Below are 19,318 nucleotides of genomic sequence, written 5' to 3' on the forward strand. Positions count from 1 at the left end.
TCAGCTCTACCATCTTCCATCTTCTCTCCCTCCTCCAGTCAGTAACTCTTCTTGCCTGTTATTTTTAATATTCATTATTTTATTTATATTTATAATCTTTTACCAAAATACTTCCTTTTGGTTGTTTTGGGTCTTGCTGCATGTAGGCTTTCTCTCGTGTCGATGAGCAGGGGCTGCTCATTGTGTTGGCTTCTCTAGTTGCGCATCATGGGCTCCAGGGCACATAGGCTTTAGTAGTTGTGGCTCACAGGCGCTCATTAGTTGTGGATAGTGGGTTCTAGGCTGAGAAGTTGTGGTGCAAGCGCTTAGTTGCTCCATGGCATGTGGTATCTTCTTGGAGTGGGGTTTGAACAGCTGTGTCCACTGCATTGGCAGGCGGATTCTTTACCACTGGACAACCAGGGAATCCTCCTGGATTATGATTATGATTATTTTTTTAAGAAAAATTCCTGTGTTATTTACTGGATTAAAGGATAAAAAACACCTCAGATTACATATTTTTTGGGTAATACTTTTCTCCAGAAGTACATTATCATGGCAGTATACAAATATATATAACTTTTTGTGAAATTTCAGAAACTTTGGGTATTAGCAACTTAAAAGGAATTAATTGGAAGATACAAAATGTTGTTTTAAGTTGATCGTGCTCCTGCTTCGTATTAGATAGTCTGCTTATCAGATAATTTGATTGTCATCCTTTGAGCTAATTTTTGTACCCTGTTGTGATGAGGAAGCATGATCTGAGAGGGCAAAGCAGCTTTCTTAACAGGCCCAGCTTAAAAGGAGATCCAGTTTTTAGGAAATATTCATGCTGTTTTCTTACTCCTTTTCATAGAAGAAAATATAGTACATATTTTTACATTTATGGCTATATATGTTGCTGTTTTAAGAGCAGCAAACCTAGAAAACCAGTAATAAAATTGTTACAGGATACACTGTATTGACTTTCTTAGTTAATGGTAGTAAGATATTTCCCATGTTTTGTCTTATTGAAGCATTTCCCCTTAGGAATATAAATAGACTGTATATTTTCAGTCTTTACCAGTCTAACCAGCTATAGAAATTATATGACAGTTATGGGCTCTCAATGTTGGTTGGACAATGAAGTCATCTAGGGGGCTTCAAAAAAGAAAAAACTCATAGCTGGTTCACATCCCAGGAGATTTTGATTTAATTAATCTGTGGTTAAAAAGCACTTGAGCAGTTCTAATGAGCTAGTAAGGTTGACAGTTAATGGTAAAAATGTTTGAAGATCATTGTTGTCATGTTTTTTAGATAGCTAAATGTTTTTTTCAACTAGCATGTTATCTGAATCACCTGGTTCCTGGTGCATATACCAAAGCAGACTTTCCTTGAGCAGAGTCCTACAATTTTTTTTTTTAATTTTTGTTTTTTTAGTTTCTCAGTTGAGACTGAACATCCAGGTCTGGGATGTGGCATTTTGGAAGGAGCTTTGGAATACTGACAGTATTCCAAAGTAACCATATCATGCCTGGATGACTAGAGCCTTATAATCTGTCTGGATCTTTTTTTGTGTACATAATTAATTCATAATTCAATCTTTTTTAACCTTCAGGGAGGATAATACTACCTTTATAATTATGATGCCTATGTTGTTATAGTTAAGATGTTAGAGTTATTTGCCTGTGGGATTTTAACTTGAACCGTTAGTATTATAAGAATTCTGAATATAGTATTTTATTAAGAAATGTTTAAGATAATTTATGTTCATTTTAGAAATTTGAGATAACATGGTTATAGAAAAAATAAAGCCAATAATTGTGTTATCTGGAGTACTTATATATATTTTAAAATATATTTATTAGTGCATGCATGCATGTATAATTTGGTAGGATAGTACAAAGATATTTTAACACTTGGGAAGTTTATCCACTGCTTCTCAAATGGGCATCTTTCATTGTGTTGCTTCACTCTGAAAGCCTTGTTCTTGATATGTGACATAGGTTGGTGACAGTGGGAATGCTCGTCCTGTTTAAAGTGGGCTTGTTCACATCAGTGTTCAGCCCTTTTTCCCCTTTCAGGAACTGTCCCCTCTTTTCTTCATGTGATGCTGATTTGATGCAGGAGGAAACGTGCTGATAGTGTTGAGAGGGATGTTTTGGGGTTTTATGCTGTGTCCTATCCCATTTTTCCTACTGTTTCTGGTCTGATGCTAAATGTGCCCTCTACTGATGTTTCCCAAGGCATCATTTTGGGCTTCAAGCTTGCTGCTGAAAAAAATTGTAATTTGCTCAAAACTGTATAAATGAAAATGTAGCTATTGTTCATTCTATTTTTAGTATGTTCCAGACCCTGTGTTAAAGCAGTTACTACCTATTTTAATTTTTTAGCATAAGGGTAGATTTTATTTTCTTCATATACCTGAAGAAATAGGCCCAGAAATGATATCTGGTTCATTACACAGCTTATAATCTTTCATTGTAGAATGATGCGATAAGACTTTAAAAAGAGAAGCTAGGTGCATGAGTATAAATAAGTTACTACATATATTGCCAGTCGTGGAGAACCTGTATGCTTATAGATGTAAAAATACAGAAGAAGCAGCTAAAAATATTAACCTGTAGTCAATATTTTGTAGATTTAATGAGGCGTCAAGAGGAACTCAGACGTTTGGAAGAACTCAGAAACCAAGAGCTACAAAAACGAAAGCAAATACAGCTGAGGTAAAGAACATCATTATAACATATATGTGAATATATGTAGCTTTTATTGCATATGTTATTAGTAAAACTCCAGTGTCTGTTATTGACAAGTTGTATTTAATATTAATAACAGAATTGTCCATTTTTTTACTACAGTTATGGGATTGCTAACAATCTCCCATAATTCATTATTCTATTAATATGATTCTAGCCAGTTGTGGACACTTCACAGACACTGTGAACTTAGAGGGCTTAGGCATTATTTCATATAATTTACTGTAAAAATGGACTGTGATTTACTGAACTATTTTTCTATAGATGCATATATTTTGCATTCTTAGTTTTGATTTTTCCATGTGTTTAAGACTGGTCTGAATGCCATTATGCATTTTTGTTCTTCTGATAATTTATTTAAAAAAGATATCTGGCGGTGGAATTCACGGTAAAAATGATATGAGCATCAGAGATCTCAGTACATGATAGACAACTGTGACAGGCAACTTAAAATCTTTTAGGTTAAGGAAGGAAGTTTAAGGGAGTAGTTGATCCAGATGTGGAAAGAAAAAGTAACAATTTTTCTTGCATCTGCAAGATTTAATTGTAAAATATAAGATAAATATTACTCTTACATGTTTCAACAGTCTTAATTAGGAATTGTAAGCACGGCTATGATAGATTAAAGCAAACTTAAAATTTTGTTTTGAAAGTGCTGTTAAAGTACTAAGTGCTGTGATGGGAAGTAAGGTGATCATGGGAAATAAAAGAAAGTGAAAAACTGTTAATGAGTTTGACGTGTCCTCAGGGTCTGGAGGTAGATAGTAGTTCATATAGTATATTTTTTCCAACTTTGTACCTGATGATATCAATGTATGTGTGTTTCTGTATTAGGACTACTTTGATTTTACTCTAACCTACTTACTCTCAATTTATAGTACTTGGCAGGCAGCATCAGCATCTTAGCCTCAGTACTGTTGAGTCATAAGCTGACTCACCTGTGTTGTGATAAACCCTCCAGGTGACTCAGGCATTCTAAAGTTAGGAAACCACTGTTGTAAAAGAAACTCCCCAATTAACTCCTTTCCCGAGGGGCTGTTTTCAATGTCTTTCTTTTTTTTTAAACAATTTTTATTTATTGATTGATTGATTGCTGCACTGGGGTCTTTGTTGCTGCCTTTGGGCTTTCTCAAGTTGGAGAGAGAAGCGGCTAGTTTCTAGTTGCGGTGCACGTTTTTCTCGTTGTGCCTTTTCTTGTTGTGGGGCACAGGCTCTAGGGTGCGGGCTCAGTAGTTGTGGCACGTGGGCTCAGTTGCTCTGTGGCATGTGGAATCATTCCGAACCAGGAATTGAACCCGTGTCCCCTGCACTGGCAAGCGGATTCTTTACCACTAGGGACGTCCTCAGTTTCTTTCTTACTGCTTTTTACTGTTTTATGTAATTGTGTTTAAGTCTCTACTTGTCCAAATAAAAGGAAACCTCCTCTCTTCTAAAATAAACCTTTCTGAATCTAGCTTTCTCCTTTAACATTTATCCTTTACAGCAAGGCTTTTAAAATTAGTGCCCTATACTTATGCTGAAATAATAAGTAATTAAAAGTAAGCAGTGTGGGATGCAAACTATGATGTATAGAATAAACAAACAATAGGGTCCTACTGAATAGTGCAGGGAACTATATTCAGTATCCTGTGACAAACCATAATGAAAAAATATATAGAAGATACAGGTTTGCAATTCTGAAACTACTTTTCTCCCTTTTTGATCAAGACTTTATTGAAAATAATGTATATACTTTCTTAAATGAATAAATTAGGTAAATATGACCTGAGCTTTCTCATTGTTGGAGAAAGAAGGCAGAAAGGCTAAAATGAAAATGAATTCTGTCATGTTCAGTGGGGATCAGTATCAGTGTGAACTGAGTGCCGTTTTGTCTAGACAGATACAAAAATACAGATGTGTGTATATGTGTGGGTTCATATGTATATATATTTCCTAGCTCTGTCTACCCAGAAGCAGTGATGCCTTGGGAATAATGCCCAAATTTTTGTTTCTGAATACCATTCTCCAATAAAAGGAACCAGGGCTTTATGGAAAAGTGGCTGATTCTAGTATTAAAAAGTCTAAGTTGACTGATGTTGTGCCAGAGTGAAGGGAAGTCCTTGAACTAAGTTCAGGCCTGTTGAAAGAACACAGGAGCTAAACTGAAGATGCTCCTAAAGGCCAAAGTTGGAACAATTTCAACAACAAAATAAGAAATGATAGGTTTTACATTTGTCAAATGATATTTACTGAGGTCAAATACCCATGAGTCTGTGCTGATAAAAGTAATTTAACAAATAAGTAAATAAATGGAGGAGAATGGACAGCTCTTCCTTAGTTGTTAGAAGTAGAATCCAAATAACAAATGGGAAAGGAACCTGAGAGAAAATTACCAAGGAATGAATACTGCAGTAATACAGGCATACCAAAGAGTTAGTATGGGTTTGGTTCCAGGCTACCACAATCAAGAGAATACCTCAATAAAGAGTCACCTTTATATTATACTGTAGTCTTCTAAGTGTGCAATAGCATGATATCTTAAATATTATTATATTTTCAATATATATTTCAATATTTTGAGATATTTTCAATAATATATTTTGTGGGTTTCCCTCTTGATCATATTACAACTAATTATTATTTAATAGTAATCCTTCACATACATATTGTATTTTGTTGTTCCGTGCTTGAATATACCTTTGGGGCAGAGGTTGGCAAACTTTTTCTGGGAAAGGGCTCCTTCTTAAATATTTTAGGCTTTCCAGGACATATGGTCTCCGTCTCAACTATTTAACAGTGCTCTAACCCAGAGGTAGCCACAGTGAGTGAATGATTGTTCCAAAATTTACAAAAATAGGTGGTACATAGATACCCGCTCCCAGGAGATTTCCTCAGTGGGTTGATGCAGTGAGGGAGAGGGGGCTTGTGAAGGCTTCCTTCTGTACATAGTAGGATTTTTGTCTCCGCAGTGTGGTAATTTGCAATGGTTGGTACTAACTGCTTTGCCATTGGTGAATTCCAGGCTTTTTCTTTGTTCCGTAATAGAGTACTGGTTTGAGCTTTTGGAGAAGGAAATGGCAACCCACTCCAGTATTCTTGCCTGGAGAATCCCATGGAGGGAGGAGCTTGGTGGGCTACAGTCCATGGGTTGCAGAGTCGGACACGACTGAGCGACTCCACTTTAAGTTTCACTTTGAGCTTTTGGAGGCTGGATTTTTTTTGACTGTAAGCATATAACTAGGATGCTGTTATTTTACTTTTTTTTAAATTTACCCTAGATAATTACCATTTCATTGGTTTGTTTGATTTATTAGAGGTTATAACAAAATAGAAGGAAGATAAATTTGATTAAGTCACTCATTATCAGAGACTGGCACAATGTATAAATACATGATACACATAAATGATTTTACTTTACCTGAAATAAGATATCTGGTTATGGCTTATATGTTACACTCTGAGGTTTTATTTACAAATCTCTCAGGCATGAGGAAGAGCACCGTCGTCGTGAAGAGGAAATGATCCGACACAGAGAACAGGAGGAGCTGAGGCGACAGCAGGAGGGCTTTAAGCCAAACTATATGGAAAATGTAAGTAAAGTACTAGTTAACTAAAGTGATTTTATATTGTCAGGTGGATGATGTATACTTAGAATTCTTTAGATACTGCCTTATATAGTACTGTATTTTTTAATCTTTCTGAATCATCATGTTTATGATAAACTAACAAGTCTCTTAACCTCTTACAGGTAGTAAACCTAAATTAGTTTCTGAAGATAATCATGCTTTATGAAATGGATATTAAATTTTGCTTCATTTCACTTTATCTTTTTTTAATTGCTGCTAAACTAGGAATCTTGATAAATCCCGTCATCGCCACTTGACTGATACTCACCATTAATTGATGTCAGTTCTTTAGTTTGGAAGATTTTAGACATATAGAAAAGTAGAGTAGTATATGTTTATTAGTCAGCCATAACAGTTATTAGTACTTGGCTGATCTTTTTCATCTTTAAGTAATCCTGAAATTTTTTGTATGAAAACCTTGACTTCATGTAATTTTATATGACTGTGGACCTATAAAAGATAAGGATTCTTAAAAAAAATTCTTCAGCATACCTTAACAAGTTGTCAGTTACTTAATATTAAGTAGTAAAAGCCCCAATTTGTCCAAGTCTTCAATCTTTTAAAAAAATAATTTGGTTTCTTCAAATAGGTTGATGAATCCATTATTTTTTAGTCTGTAGGTTTTCTTTTTTTGTTTTTCATTGTTTCCTTACTGTTTTTATTTTTAAAGAAACAGCCCCTCATAAAGAATATTTCACATCCTGGATTTTGTTGGTTATATCCTGGCAGTGATGTTCAACAAGTTTCTTTATGCCCGAGTTTCTTACAAACTGGAAGTTAGTTTTAGAGACTTTATCTGACTTAGGTTTTTGTTTTAGGGAGTCAAAATGGTAGGGTAAAAAAGGATACTTCAAATGTGTTACAACCCACAGGTTCTAAATGATAACAGAGTCTCGTTGTTCACCTTAGATGAATGACAGCTTAACAACTGACTCTAAAAAATACTTACCAATATTTTTTTCTCTGTTTTAAAGCCATGATTCTTAAGTAAGTTTCTGAGGCTAAACGTATTAATTGAAATCACCGGTGCCTTTTTTTTCCTGACTGTCTCTGTCCCTGAAAAATTTTAAAGCTTTTTAAATTAAAATGAATACAGCAAAGTAAATCTTAAGTAGAATAGTAATCAAGAACTTTTTATTTTGCCTTCCATCAAGTAAATATCCTTTGAATGAAAATTACATTTTCATTTAAATTCAATTAGAAAATTTTTTGTTATTTATAATCACACTAAAAGTTAATAGATTTTTAAATCCCATTACCAAATTAGTTGAGTAAATTTTTTGAGCATTGGTTTGTTTGTTTGTTTTTTTTTTTTTTAGTAATTTCTAGCTTTATTGCAATTCTCTTTTCCTCTTGGGTACATAATACTTACATAGTGACATTTTAAAATTGTGGTCTTCTTTTTCACTGTTAAATTTTAATATAAATTTGTTGGATTTATCAATGTGAGAATATTTTACAGTGGTAAAACAATGTGGAATTTAAAAATTTTCCCAAATGCGTATATTTTGAAAAGTAGTAAAGTGTTTTAATCTTAAAATATAGAAAAGTACATGTGATACATTTCTTAGAGAAATTTTATTTCATTCCATTGATAACTAGGAAATTCTTCCTAGTTCTTCTGTGTACCTCAGTATATCACTTTCTAAAGTGCTTGTCTATAGTTAAGCTGGTGGGATTAGTTTTCTTAATATTTTTCTGGTGTAAACTTTATGTCCTCGGAGCAAATATGTAGCTATGTCTAATGATTTAAGTCATTTAGGGACCAGAAAGAAATGATTACTATGTTCTGTTAAACTTAAGTTGGCTACATCGAAAGCTTGATTACTAACTCTGATTCTTTGAAATTTCACAGTTTTTAAAAATGTACATCAATATTTTTTAATATGTCCAAGTGGTAGGCATAATTAATGAAGGACAGATAGTTTTGACTTCTAATGCAAAAACTATTTAGAAATCTTGCTACAGTTTAAAATTGAAATCCTGCAAATACTTAAAACATTGGAATGTTTCAAATTTATTTTAATGGTGGGTAAGATGTAATAGCCAGGAAACTTTGAGAATAAATAAATTAGATATTTAAAAGTATGGCAGGTTTAGTGGAATTTCAGAAGTCGCTCATTTATTGTTTCACAAGATTATGCTGTCAGAAAAGTTAGATGATTAAATATTTTAACATAGAGTTTTAAATAGTTACCAAAAGAATGTTTTACATATTTGATGCATCATAAGATTAATTTGGGTGGAGTAAAGGTCTGCAAAGGAAGCCTGGAACCTCCACCCATTTTTATACCACCCTACCACAGAGCTGAGAATGGTGTTTACATTTTTAAAGTGTTGATAGATAAGAAAAAAAAGACTACTAAACAGTACTTGTGACCATTAAAACTTAAAAGACTTACTCTTTGATTCTTTACATAAAAAGTTTACTGAACAGTGGGCTGGAGTTGGTGATTTTTTCTTTTTAATTAATAGTCATGTTAGGCCGAAAAGTTAGTATGTTCTTAATTTTTTGGAAAGGAATCATTTAAAATAGTATGTAGCAATGATTTAATATGTAGAGGAAAATATAGTCTTCGTTCTATTTTCAGGTTTTTCTGAGATAAGAAACTATGAATAGACAAATTTTTCATCATTTTGGTCTCAGTTGTATTTGGTTCCTAGCTTCATAATGCTTGTCAGTATAAACTAATCAGGCACTAAAGAAATATGAACAAAAGCTCTTTACTGGTCTTAAGTGGTTTGTGTTAATAGAAAAACATCGAGGCCATTGTTGCATCAGTTATTCTTCATTTATTTTCAAAACTGTCTCTGGAAAAATTTGTTGAACAATTTTAATGTTTGTTTTTGTTTTTAAAAGCTTTGAAATTAGGCCCTCTTATGTGCTTCTCTTATTTCCCTGTTCAGTGTAAAGGGAGGAATCACATGGTAAGTGTTCAGCTTGCCTGAGTAATAAAAGTCATGTAGGTTTACTTGGTTTGTTTTAAGATGCCACCTCTTACTTCTTTCTAATACTCCTATTAGGAATATTCCAACACAACAAATAGTAGCTGCTTTGGAGTATTAAAAAAACAGTTATTTTGTCTTGAATAGTATATATTTTTTAATGTATCAAAAGACCTATTATATTTGATCACGTTTTTCTTTGTTAGCTTTCAAATTGATCATGATATTATAACATACATAGGAATATATTTTTAAGAGTTTCAAGAATATGCCAACTCTTCATCAATTAGAAGCTGTCATTTTAATTTCATACCTTATTTCTCCTTAGAGGAAGTCATGGTTTTTGATAATAAATTTGTAATTATAAATTAAACATGTTATTTTTCAGTCCTGCAGTATAATATTTTTTTGACTCCTGTATATATTTTTATGCTGTTCCTTAATTTCATTTAGGTTTGTTTTTACTGCAGTATAATGGGACCATTTTCTAGACAGACCAATTTCTAGGTTGAAATTTTCTACTTATCACAATTTTACAGCTTTGAACACAGAAGTTATTCAGTTAACAGTAAGACTTTGTGAATCTGTCTTTATGATTGTCTTTTTTTTTTTTTAAATATTAGGTTGTTTTACTGCTTGTAGATTCAGTAGTTTAAAATTTAAGGACTGCTATGTATGTACCAGTCTTTATTTGTGGATACAGCTTGGATTGGAGTAAAGAGGAAATTTTAATTAGAATATTTTAAAAATGCAGTTTGCTGGAGTAAACTTTCTTGGAAAAATGATGATGTCATAAAACATGTAAATATCTTTCTGGCTTTAGTAGTGGTATCATGTAGTTATAAAATACTTTGACTTGGAGAATTGGATCAGTGCTTAGATTGGATATTGCTGCTGCTGCTGCTGCTGCTGTGTCGCTTCAGTCATGTCTGACTCTGTGCGACCCCATAGACGGCAGCCCACCAGGCTCCCCCGTCCCTGGGATTCTCCAGGCAAGAACACTGGAATGGGTTCTCATTTCCTTCTCCAATGCATAAAAGTGAAAGTGAAGCTGTTCAGTCGTGCCTACTCTTAGCGACCCCATGGACTGCAGCCTACCAGGCTCCTCCGCCCATGGGATTTTCCAGGCAAGAGTACTGGAGTGGGTTGCCATTGCCTTCTCCGAGATTGGATGCTACTTTGTTTTAAAACTTAAGTAGTTTCTTTGGCTGGCATGGTCAAATACCAATGTTTGGGTTTTAGTAAAGAAAAGAATAGCCCTTCATATCTGTTTCATATATATATATATATATATGTAATTTTTATTCCTTTTTGAGTAGGTGAGAATAGCCCTGGAGAATTGAACACATGCATAAAAACCTGAATGTTTATTACATGCCAAGGCAGTAATTTCACCCTCGTTCCTTAGTCAGAGGTGTCCATTGTAGCTCTTGGGATTGGACAGCAAGGCCACAAGCAGTGAGGGGATGCAGCCCAGCTAAGAGAGAGAGGCCTCTTCTTGTTAGTATTTCTGGTCATGCATAATAAGGAATCAGGGAGCTTTTAAAACAGGTGGGTGCTCAGGTCTCCATCCTACTCACTGATTCATTTTGTGATTTTAATAGATTCTGATGGATTATCCATTGGTAACATACTGGTTGAAAATCCAGTAATTTTCAACCTTTGCAGCATTTCTGTGGAACTTAGAAAAGTGGCTGAGATACAGTCCAGTGGGACTGGGTTGCATGGGATCAGCATTTTAAAAAGCTCTTTGGGTTACTTATTTTCATTAGTGAAGGTCAGAAACCACTGGCCAGATGTTGAAATGAGACATATGTTGAGATGAATATAGTGATACTAGTTGAATTTTTTATGGAATCTGGGGACTTTGGGTGAAGTGAGAACGTTAGGTTCATTCTGCATGGGAGATAGGGCTCACCTAGTTAACAGTACCAATGGCACAGCCTTCTGTGTGAATTATGTAGGGTTTTGGTGTGGCAACTTTTTGTTGGACTTTCATCCTTTATATGGAAGGAAGTATTGTCTCAAATGATACATTAATTTTTTGTTTTTAAAATATTTCATTCGACTGGGGGTCTGCAGACTAGGGTAAGTCAGGCCAAATCTGAGCGCTGCCTGTTTATGGGAATGCAGCCATGTTTATGTTTTGCTTATGGCTGCTTTGCCCCAGAATGGCAGCATTGACTAGTGGTGACATAACTCTGATGTTGTGTCAAGACTGTATGGTCAGCAGAGCCTGGAATACTACCCAGTCCTTTCCCAAAAAAGTTTGCTGACCTGTGATCTCTGGCCAGTTAGAGAGTTGTGAGAGGGTAACAGGCAGGAAGGCCAGGGGTCTCCAAATGGAGGAAATAGCCTGCAAGTGTCAGACATTTTTTCTCTCTCTCTCAAGCAGCAGAAAGAAACAAACTACAAGTGTTAGATTTTTTTCCTTTCTCTATACAGATTTAAAAAGAGGTTTCTTTTAAAATTCTGTGTTGCCATGACGACACCTGGTTCCACCTGAACTTAACTTTTCTTTAACCTTGAGCTAACCAATGCATTTTTCTTAACGGAAATGTTTTTCTTAAGCTAGACTCTGTCTTCAAGTTGGTTTTGCCTAAGACTCAGAACTGACTTGACAAACCAGTATGTTTTACTCATGCAAATGTTCTCTTAAGCTATGTTCATGAGACTAGTATTTGCTTGGAAACCTGCCCTTCTTCAAGATTCATGTCAGTAGTTTTGTGGCCCAGGACAACTCGCCTTGTGCCAATGTCATCCCAAAATGCATGTTTTGGGTGAGTGGCCTGATGCCAGTCTCTGAGTTTTGAGACATTTCTTTTCTCTAATTAACAGCCTGCTAGTAGCTATGTAACATCCGGCTAAAGACTAGTAGGGGGGCCCTCTTTCTGCCCGCTTCTGATGTCTATGTCAGAAGCTGTCTCTATCTCTTTTATACTTTAATAAAACCTTATCACACAAACTCTCTGAGCGATCAACCTTGTCACTGGCCCCTCCTCTCCTCCAGAGGCTGAGAATCCCAACATCTTCCACCACTCAGCAACAACCTTTCAGTTAGGGGAGGGAATCTATAAAAAATGCCCCATGTTAAACAAACTCATAATTTGTGATTTAAGATGTAATTTTATTAATTTGTTGTTGTTTTTTTTTCAGTGTTTTTAGAAGGCCTATTGAGCAGAATGCCTCATATCCTAGAACCTTGATTCTTGGTTCTGAAGAATCCAGATTAGTGTCCTGAGTGTTCATTGGTAGTCATGGTTATAAGTCAGAGCAGAAGTTATGGGAAGAACTGATACAGCGTCACAGCCACTTTGCTGATGTCTTGGAGTGATCAAGTCTCTTTTTTTCAGTCAATTGAGGCAAATCCTTTGACCTGGATTGCCACATTTGGCCTTTGTTTAATTTTATTCCAGTCCCTTCCTGCTTCTTGTGTGGGTATTGTTTCTCTTTATCATTATCCCTTTATTTAATTATAACCGCCCCCCACCCCCCCCAACAATCCCCTATTTTCCCTGTATAAAACTCAACAGAAACTCTAGCCAGTAATAAAGTTTCATTAATAGGTGCTGGCAGAGCCAACTGATCCCACTTGTCACTTGGTAATGAGTAGATCCAATACATTTTCTTAAATGGCTTTTGAGTTTTTGAGAGAAGCTGCCAAAATTTGGTGGTTTTCTCATGGCTATTATTTCTCTTTTTTTCAGTAAATTATTTAGTTCTAACAAGTGATTTGGTTGTATTGCAGTAGAAAACTGCATTATTTTGGCAGGGTTAAGTATCTGACACATTTCGTAGGATGACACTTTTCATCATCCTATGGAAATAACTGAAGAGTTATTTGGTGTAGGGTTTGGTGTCAGATTTAGGTGTGGGAAGGTCATTGCCAATTGCTGGTATAATGGAAGCCCACTTCTGATGGTTTGTACCTGATGGTGAAAATTCAGATGGATAATAGGAGGTTTGTTGCAGTGGTCTTTCATAGGATGTACTAGTTGTGACCATTTTTTGTTGTTAATATGGTTTCATTTATTTACTAAAATAATTTAATTGATTTATTACAGTGAGCCAAGAATTTTTCTGAATATTTGAGGATGGTACATAGATTTTATAATCAAATAAAAGCAAAGATAACATTTTTATAATGTTAACTAACATAGACCCTAGATGATCTTTAGAATTTTGATGATTTGTGTAATTTGGGTTGAAGATTATAACACCATTTTAACAGCTGTTAAATCTTCGATCACGTCTCAAAAGGATTTATTTATTTATTTTAATAATATCTAATTATTTGTAGGGAAAACCTTAAAATTTTCACCCAAACTAGGACAAGTGAATATGAGTACTAGGTAAAATTTTCTTTTTTTTTTTTTAAACATCAGGTATACAGTAAGCCATCTTGGGCAAATCAGGTTGTGTTTGTGGTCACCCTTGTTCCCTTGTTATGATTATGAACAGCATTTTACCCCCTCTGTTTTATCATTCATATTTCAAAGTCTTTTGAATGAATCCAGATGAAAGTGGTTTGATTCTTTACACACTTCATCAGAGAACAGTTTGTTAGACTTAATTATCTCTGTGTCATATTATATGACTTCTTTGACCTTACCTTCCATTATAGTCACAAAGAGGCTTATTTTCTACAGCAACTTCCATATCCCTTTTTCCCTCATGGAGAATGTGTGTGCTCAGCACATATATAATCTTTGACTACTCACCCCAGCTGTGATCCTGGATCATTTTTAATATGATTTTTAGTACTTACATTGCCTTCTAATTATTTTCTGACATTTTTGTTCAGTAGTTGACCTCTCTGAGTTTTTCGCGGTCAGACATTTTGTATTTGTTATATTATATTTACTTAAATGTAAACTGGGAGGGTTAAATAGTTGTCTTTCAGACTACAGCAAACAGCTCAATCACATGGTTTTGAGTGTTATTTATGAGCCACCAAACCTCAGTATTTTTATTGAATACTAAAGTCTCAGATGTTCATCATCAGTAGTTTTGAAACATAGGTGGCATTGAGACGTAGCTATTGATGTATTTTTGTAGTGTTCATAATGATATCACATAGTGAAGAGTAAAATAACCATTTTTTGTGCTTAGTTTTCACACATACAACTTTTTAGTAGGCGCATTCCACTTGAATATCCCTTCAAGATTGTTAGACTTACAGGAAGACTGAAGATTTCCTTTAGTAAGGAAATTTTGTTCACTGTTTTTCCTGTGTTTATAATAGTCCTGAGCTTTGTAGAGGATACAGAAAGAAATCAAGCCTCGGGTCACATCTTTGAGGATTTTAGAGTATTTTAGATACAGAGGAGCTATGTGGAGTAGGTTAAGAGACACAGCTAAAAAATGTTCTGAAAGTTTAGAGAAAATTGCCTTCTTGAGAAAGAGTGTATAGTCTCTGCACTGTTGAGGGGCTATATTGGGTGTATTTTAAAAGCTAATGTGATTGATTTACTATTCCGCTGTGTTGTAGGTATATTTGAAATGATAAGTTGTTCTTATCTTATTTGGTTCAGAATGGTAAGCACTTTAGCTAATGTTTACCTTTTTAAGAGAGGCTGGAGAAAAGAGCTCACTTGTAAGTGAACTAGAGTGAACACGGATTTTGAAATGTCCACTATGTGCAGTGTAAATAATAGGAATTTTGTTCAGTTATTAAGTAGCTTGAAATCATAACAAAACATTTTATGAAGGCATAAAAACTTGTTACTTCTCCTTTGTGACTTGTTAAAATATTTAGAACCTCTTACAGGAGTTATCCTATGAGGTAACTATGTAAAAAAAATTTTTTTAAGGCCAATCAGTATTTTGTATATTCCATACTTCGTATTGAAGCTTTATAGTATCACCTGAAATGTCAGAATTTTTTACCAGATCAAACGAGATAAATGTGAATGTCAGTATCCCTGTGTAATTACTAACTACTAGTGGTAGAGATCTCCAACCAGTCCATCCTAAAGGAGATCAGTCCTGGGTGTTCTTTGGAAGGACTGATGCTGAAGCTGAAACTCCAATACTTTGGCCACCTCATGCGAAGAGTTGACTCGTTGGAAAAGACCCTGATGCTGGGAGGGATTGGGGCAGGAGGAGAAAGGGACAACAGAGGATGAGATGGCTGGATGGCATCACCAACTCGATGCACATGAGTTTGGGTAAACTCCGCGAGTTGGTGATGGACAGGGAGGCCTGGCGTGCTGCGATTCATGGGGTCACAGAGTCAGGACATGACTGAGCATGACTGAGCGACTGAACTGAGTGGTAGGGAGCAGGAAGCTTGAGTTTGTAAGCATGCTCTGCTGATGAAATGCACTTCTGTTTAGAATTCCAAGTTCTTGAACATATATGGGTAAGTTTGCCTCATTGTCTTGTGATACCCTCCACTACATTGTGCAACCACATTACATATCCTGTCTTTTTTGGTTATAAATTTGTATAGTGATTCTACAAGTAGTGATTCTAAAGATGTAACATCTTAATTTGGTGTGCTATTACTTTCCCTAAATCTTGCTTTTAAACAAAATTAAATGCTTGTATAGTAGTTTCTCTTATAAATGTAAATTTTAAGTAACTTCTTGAATTGTATTTAGGTATCATTTAAGTACTTTTAAATATTACTGTATATTGAGTTTCTTGCTTTGAGTTAACTACTTAGAAACTAGTTTGTCAACATTTTAATCTTTTGGTAGACTACTAAGATAACTTGTTTTATGTCTAGTATCACAAGTAGAAAAAGATATTCTCATCTGTTAAATACATAATTCTTCATACATTGAAATACTTATGCTTTATTATTAGCTTTCTTCTGTTGGTGAGACCGACTTGAAATTGCTTCTCTTGCAGCTGATATTTGCTCTTCTGTTTCGTCTTTCATCCCTTGATCTGGCCAGTCATGATAATTGTTTTGATTTTGATATGGAAGTGTACTGGGTAAGAAGTTATAGGTAAAGAAATGCAAACCATTCCCTGGTATTATATGTACATTGGTAAGATACAATTAAAAGTATTATGTCTGTGTTGTAGTTGATATCCAGATTGCTGATTTCTTTAAGCGTTTGAGGTAAAATAATTAAATTTGAGGAATAATTATATACCCCTAATTAATTTCAGTTCCTTGAAGCAGCTTTTCAAATAGAATTTTCCATGACAGTTGAAGAGTGATCTTGAAAATGTCCCATAGGTATATAGATTAGAAATAAAATTCTCAGCTCAATAAAAATTTATTTAAAAATTAATTTGTTTAAAATATTTATTCCCTTCTGTCTCTTGATGAGTATAGCTAGATTATATGCAGTTACGTTTACTTCATTTTCAATTAGAGAGTCATCCTGTGTATTAACAAGTGGCAATTAAGTTTGCTACTTGGTCAGTTGAATTGGACAGTGACTTCCAAACGTTATGTCTACTAAGTTACCTGAACCAGGCTTTAGAAATGCACTGTTGAGTGAATGTAGTTTAAGAGGCACATATATTTGGGTTCATGAATACAGTAAGCTAAGAATAAAATTCCCTACTTGTATTTGGGGTTCCTTCTGTTTCTGATTGAATATTTAACAAGTTCATGACTAAAACTTGATGTAAGTTAAGATAAAATTTATTCAAAGAGAAACACTTTAAAGTTTTAAAAAAGTAAACTTTTATTTTTTAGATAAAAAATATGTTCCCTTCACCCCACATGTCTACAGATTCCTCACTGTCAGATTCCCTCACATCAGATCCTTGCAGCACACGGGGTGTACTTGTCACAGCAAGTGAACCTTCACTAACATATCCTCATCACCAAAAGTTCATAGTTGATATTTGTTGCTGCACATTCTCGGGTTTTGACAAATGTATGATGACACATACCTACACAGAGTAATTAATTTCATTGCCCTTAAACAGCCTCTGTGCTCCACCTAGTATTTTTCCCTCCCCATAATTCCTGGCAACCACTGATTCCCTTCCTGTGTCCATATTTTTGCCTTTTTCAGAATGTCACATAGTTGGAATCAAGAATTTTTTCATTTTGTCTTTTTAGTAATACACATTTAAGTAGGTTCCTCCTCTGTTTTTTCATGGCTTGATAGCTCATTTCTTTTTAACACTGAATAATAATCCGTTACCCAGATGTACCACAGTTTATCCAGTCACCAAATGAAGGACATCTTATTTGGCAATTATGAATAATACTGTTAAAAGTATTTGTATGCAGGTTTTTGTGTGGACATAAGTTTTTGATACTTTTGGATAAATAATAAGGAGTGTGATTGCTGGATCATATGGTAAGAGGAGGCTTAGTTTTGTATAAAAAAAACAAAAACCTGTTAAAATTGTCTTCTAAAGTGGACATACTGTTTTGCATTTCCACCAGCAAAGAATGAGAATTCCTGTTTCTCCACGATCTCACCTGCATTTCCTGTTGTCACTGTTTAGGATTTTGGGCATTCTTATAGGTGTGTTCTGATAACTGTTTCTTACTTTGTGGTTCCCTAATGAAGTGTGAATTAATGGTTCACTCTGGCAATCATAAACTGAGGAACGTTTCCTCCATACTCATGGGTGTAGATACTTTGGAATGCATGCATTCAAATTGAATGGAAAACATACTGTATAGTTTATATTTTAATAGTTGTCTTATGTTAATTAAAATATTTTCCCCCCTCCCCATATAGCAGTGAATGGTATAAATGTCTTGGAAAATACTGTTTTTTATTACTTGAATTTAGAGTGTTAAGTCTTCCTTGCCTTTCTCTGTTGGTTATGTTGGAAGGTTTGCATGCTGTTATTTGAGTTCTATTAATAGGTACATTTCTTATTTCCCATTTTAGTTTATTAGAAGATTACTTTCTTAATACACACCTTTTAATAACACATTTTAAATGAGTGGAGAATTTTTTGGCAAAGTGCCCTACCTTTTTTTCTGATTTTATTTTTCTTTATACCTATTTAAAAAAATATTTTACATAATTGATTTTTGTTACTTTCTTGTTTATAAAAATGTTTATTCCCTAATATTTCTAGATGCTAACAGTTTGTCTTCTCTAATGAAAGTTTGACTCTAACAGTCTAGTTATTCTTGTTATGTAAACTTCTCTAGTGAAAAGATACATTTCCATGTGCTACAAGAATTTATTTTTAGGAAAAACTCTAGGAATATATAATAATAGGTTGAATATTGTTACTTGCCAGAACTTATACATTTCTCTAGAATTATATTTCTTTTAGATTGAAAGTTTTATTTCAGGATTTTTAGCATTTTCTTTGTTAAGACACGGAACTGAGATGGGACATCGTGATCCTTAGATATTTTTTTAGAGACATACCCAAGAAAGGACTTCATGGATTAAAGGAGGAGGATTGTAGCTGTTGGAACTGTATTCACTCAGACGAGGACACAGATTGATCATTGTGTTGGGTGAACACACCATATCATTGCTTGCAGAATGTTGTTCCAGCTGATAATTATGTAAAGTCAGTTTTTGTTTAGTTTACTGTTTGCTAAACCCTAGACATTCATATACACATTTTAGCACATTAAGTATTAAGGAAAAAAGTCAATATTCTCCATAAAATAATGTCAAGTTCTACATTAAGGTATATTGGTTTAGTTAATTTACATTAGTGCAAATTTTCTGCTACTTTACGTTTTCATGATTAAATGTTGACAGGAACTTAAAAGCAGTGGTCCTTAAGCTTTCTGGTTTCAAACCTTTTTTAAAAGCTATTAAAAATTATTGAGGACCCCATAAAGGTTTTAATTACATTATATCAATGCCATAGTAACAATTTAAAGAGACATTTAAAAAAAATGTGTTGTAGTGGAAAGAGGGGCCTTATTTTACAGTTTTTGCAAATTTCTCTAGTACTTGACTTTGTGTAGTGGAAGAGTGGTATTGTTTTACTCCTTTGTGAAATTTCTTTAATTTTGGGCTTTATAAGAAAATGGCTGGCTTCCCATATTTGCTTTTGCATTCCACCTATTGCAAACTGCTCTTTTGATCAAAGAGCATGAAGAAAACCTGGTTTCACATGGATAAGTAAATGGAGACAAGT

General features: G+C 34.4%; 1 protein-coding gene across 4 annotated transcripts in view; it reads left to right on the forward strand.

Moving 5' to 3' along the window:
- PSPC1 (paraspeckle component 1) overlaps window positions 1-19,318 on the forward strand; it is a 74,861-nt gene that overhangs the window by 19,077 nt on the left and 36,466 nt on the right. For all 4 annotated transcript variants that reach the window (XR_011145776.1, XR_011145775.1, XM_068984228.1 and 1 more), the window contains exons 5-6: window positions 2,600-2,684; window positions 6,181-6,286. Coding sequence is in view for 2 of the 4 variants with exons in the window: in XM_068984228.1 (XP_068840329.1) it covers window positions 2,600-2,684; window positions 6,181-6,286 (191 nt within the window). In the remaining 2 variants the exon portion in view is untranslated. The remainder of the gene's footprint in view (window positions 1-2,599; window positions 2,685-6,180; window positions 6,287-19,318) is intronic.

This window comes from Capricornis sumatraensis, chromosome 12 (genome assembly GCF_032405125.1).
Source record: "Capricornis sumatraensis isolate serow.1 chromosome 12, serow.2, whole genome shotgun sequence".
Lineage (NCBI taxonomy): Eukaryota > Metazoa > Chordata > Mammalia > Artiodactyla > Bovidae > Capricornis > Capricornis sumatraensis.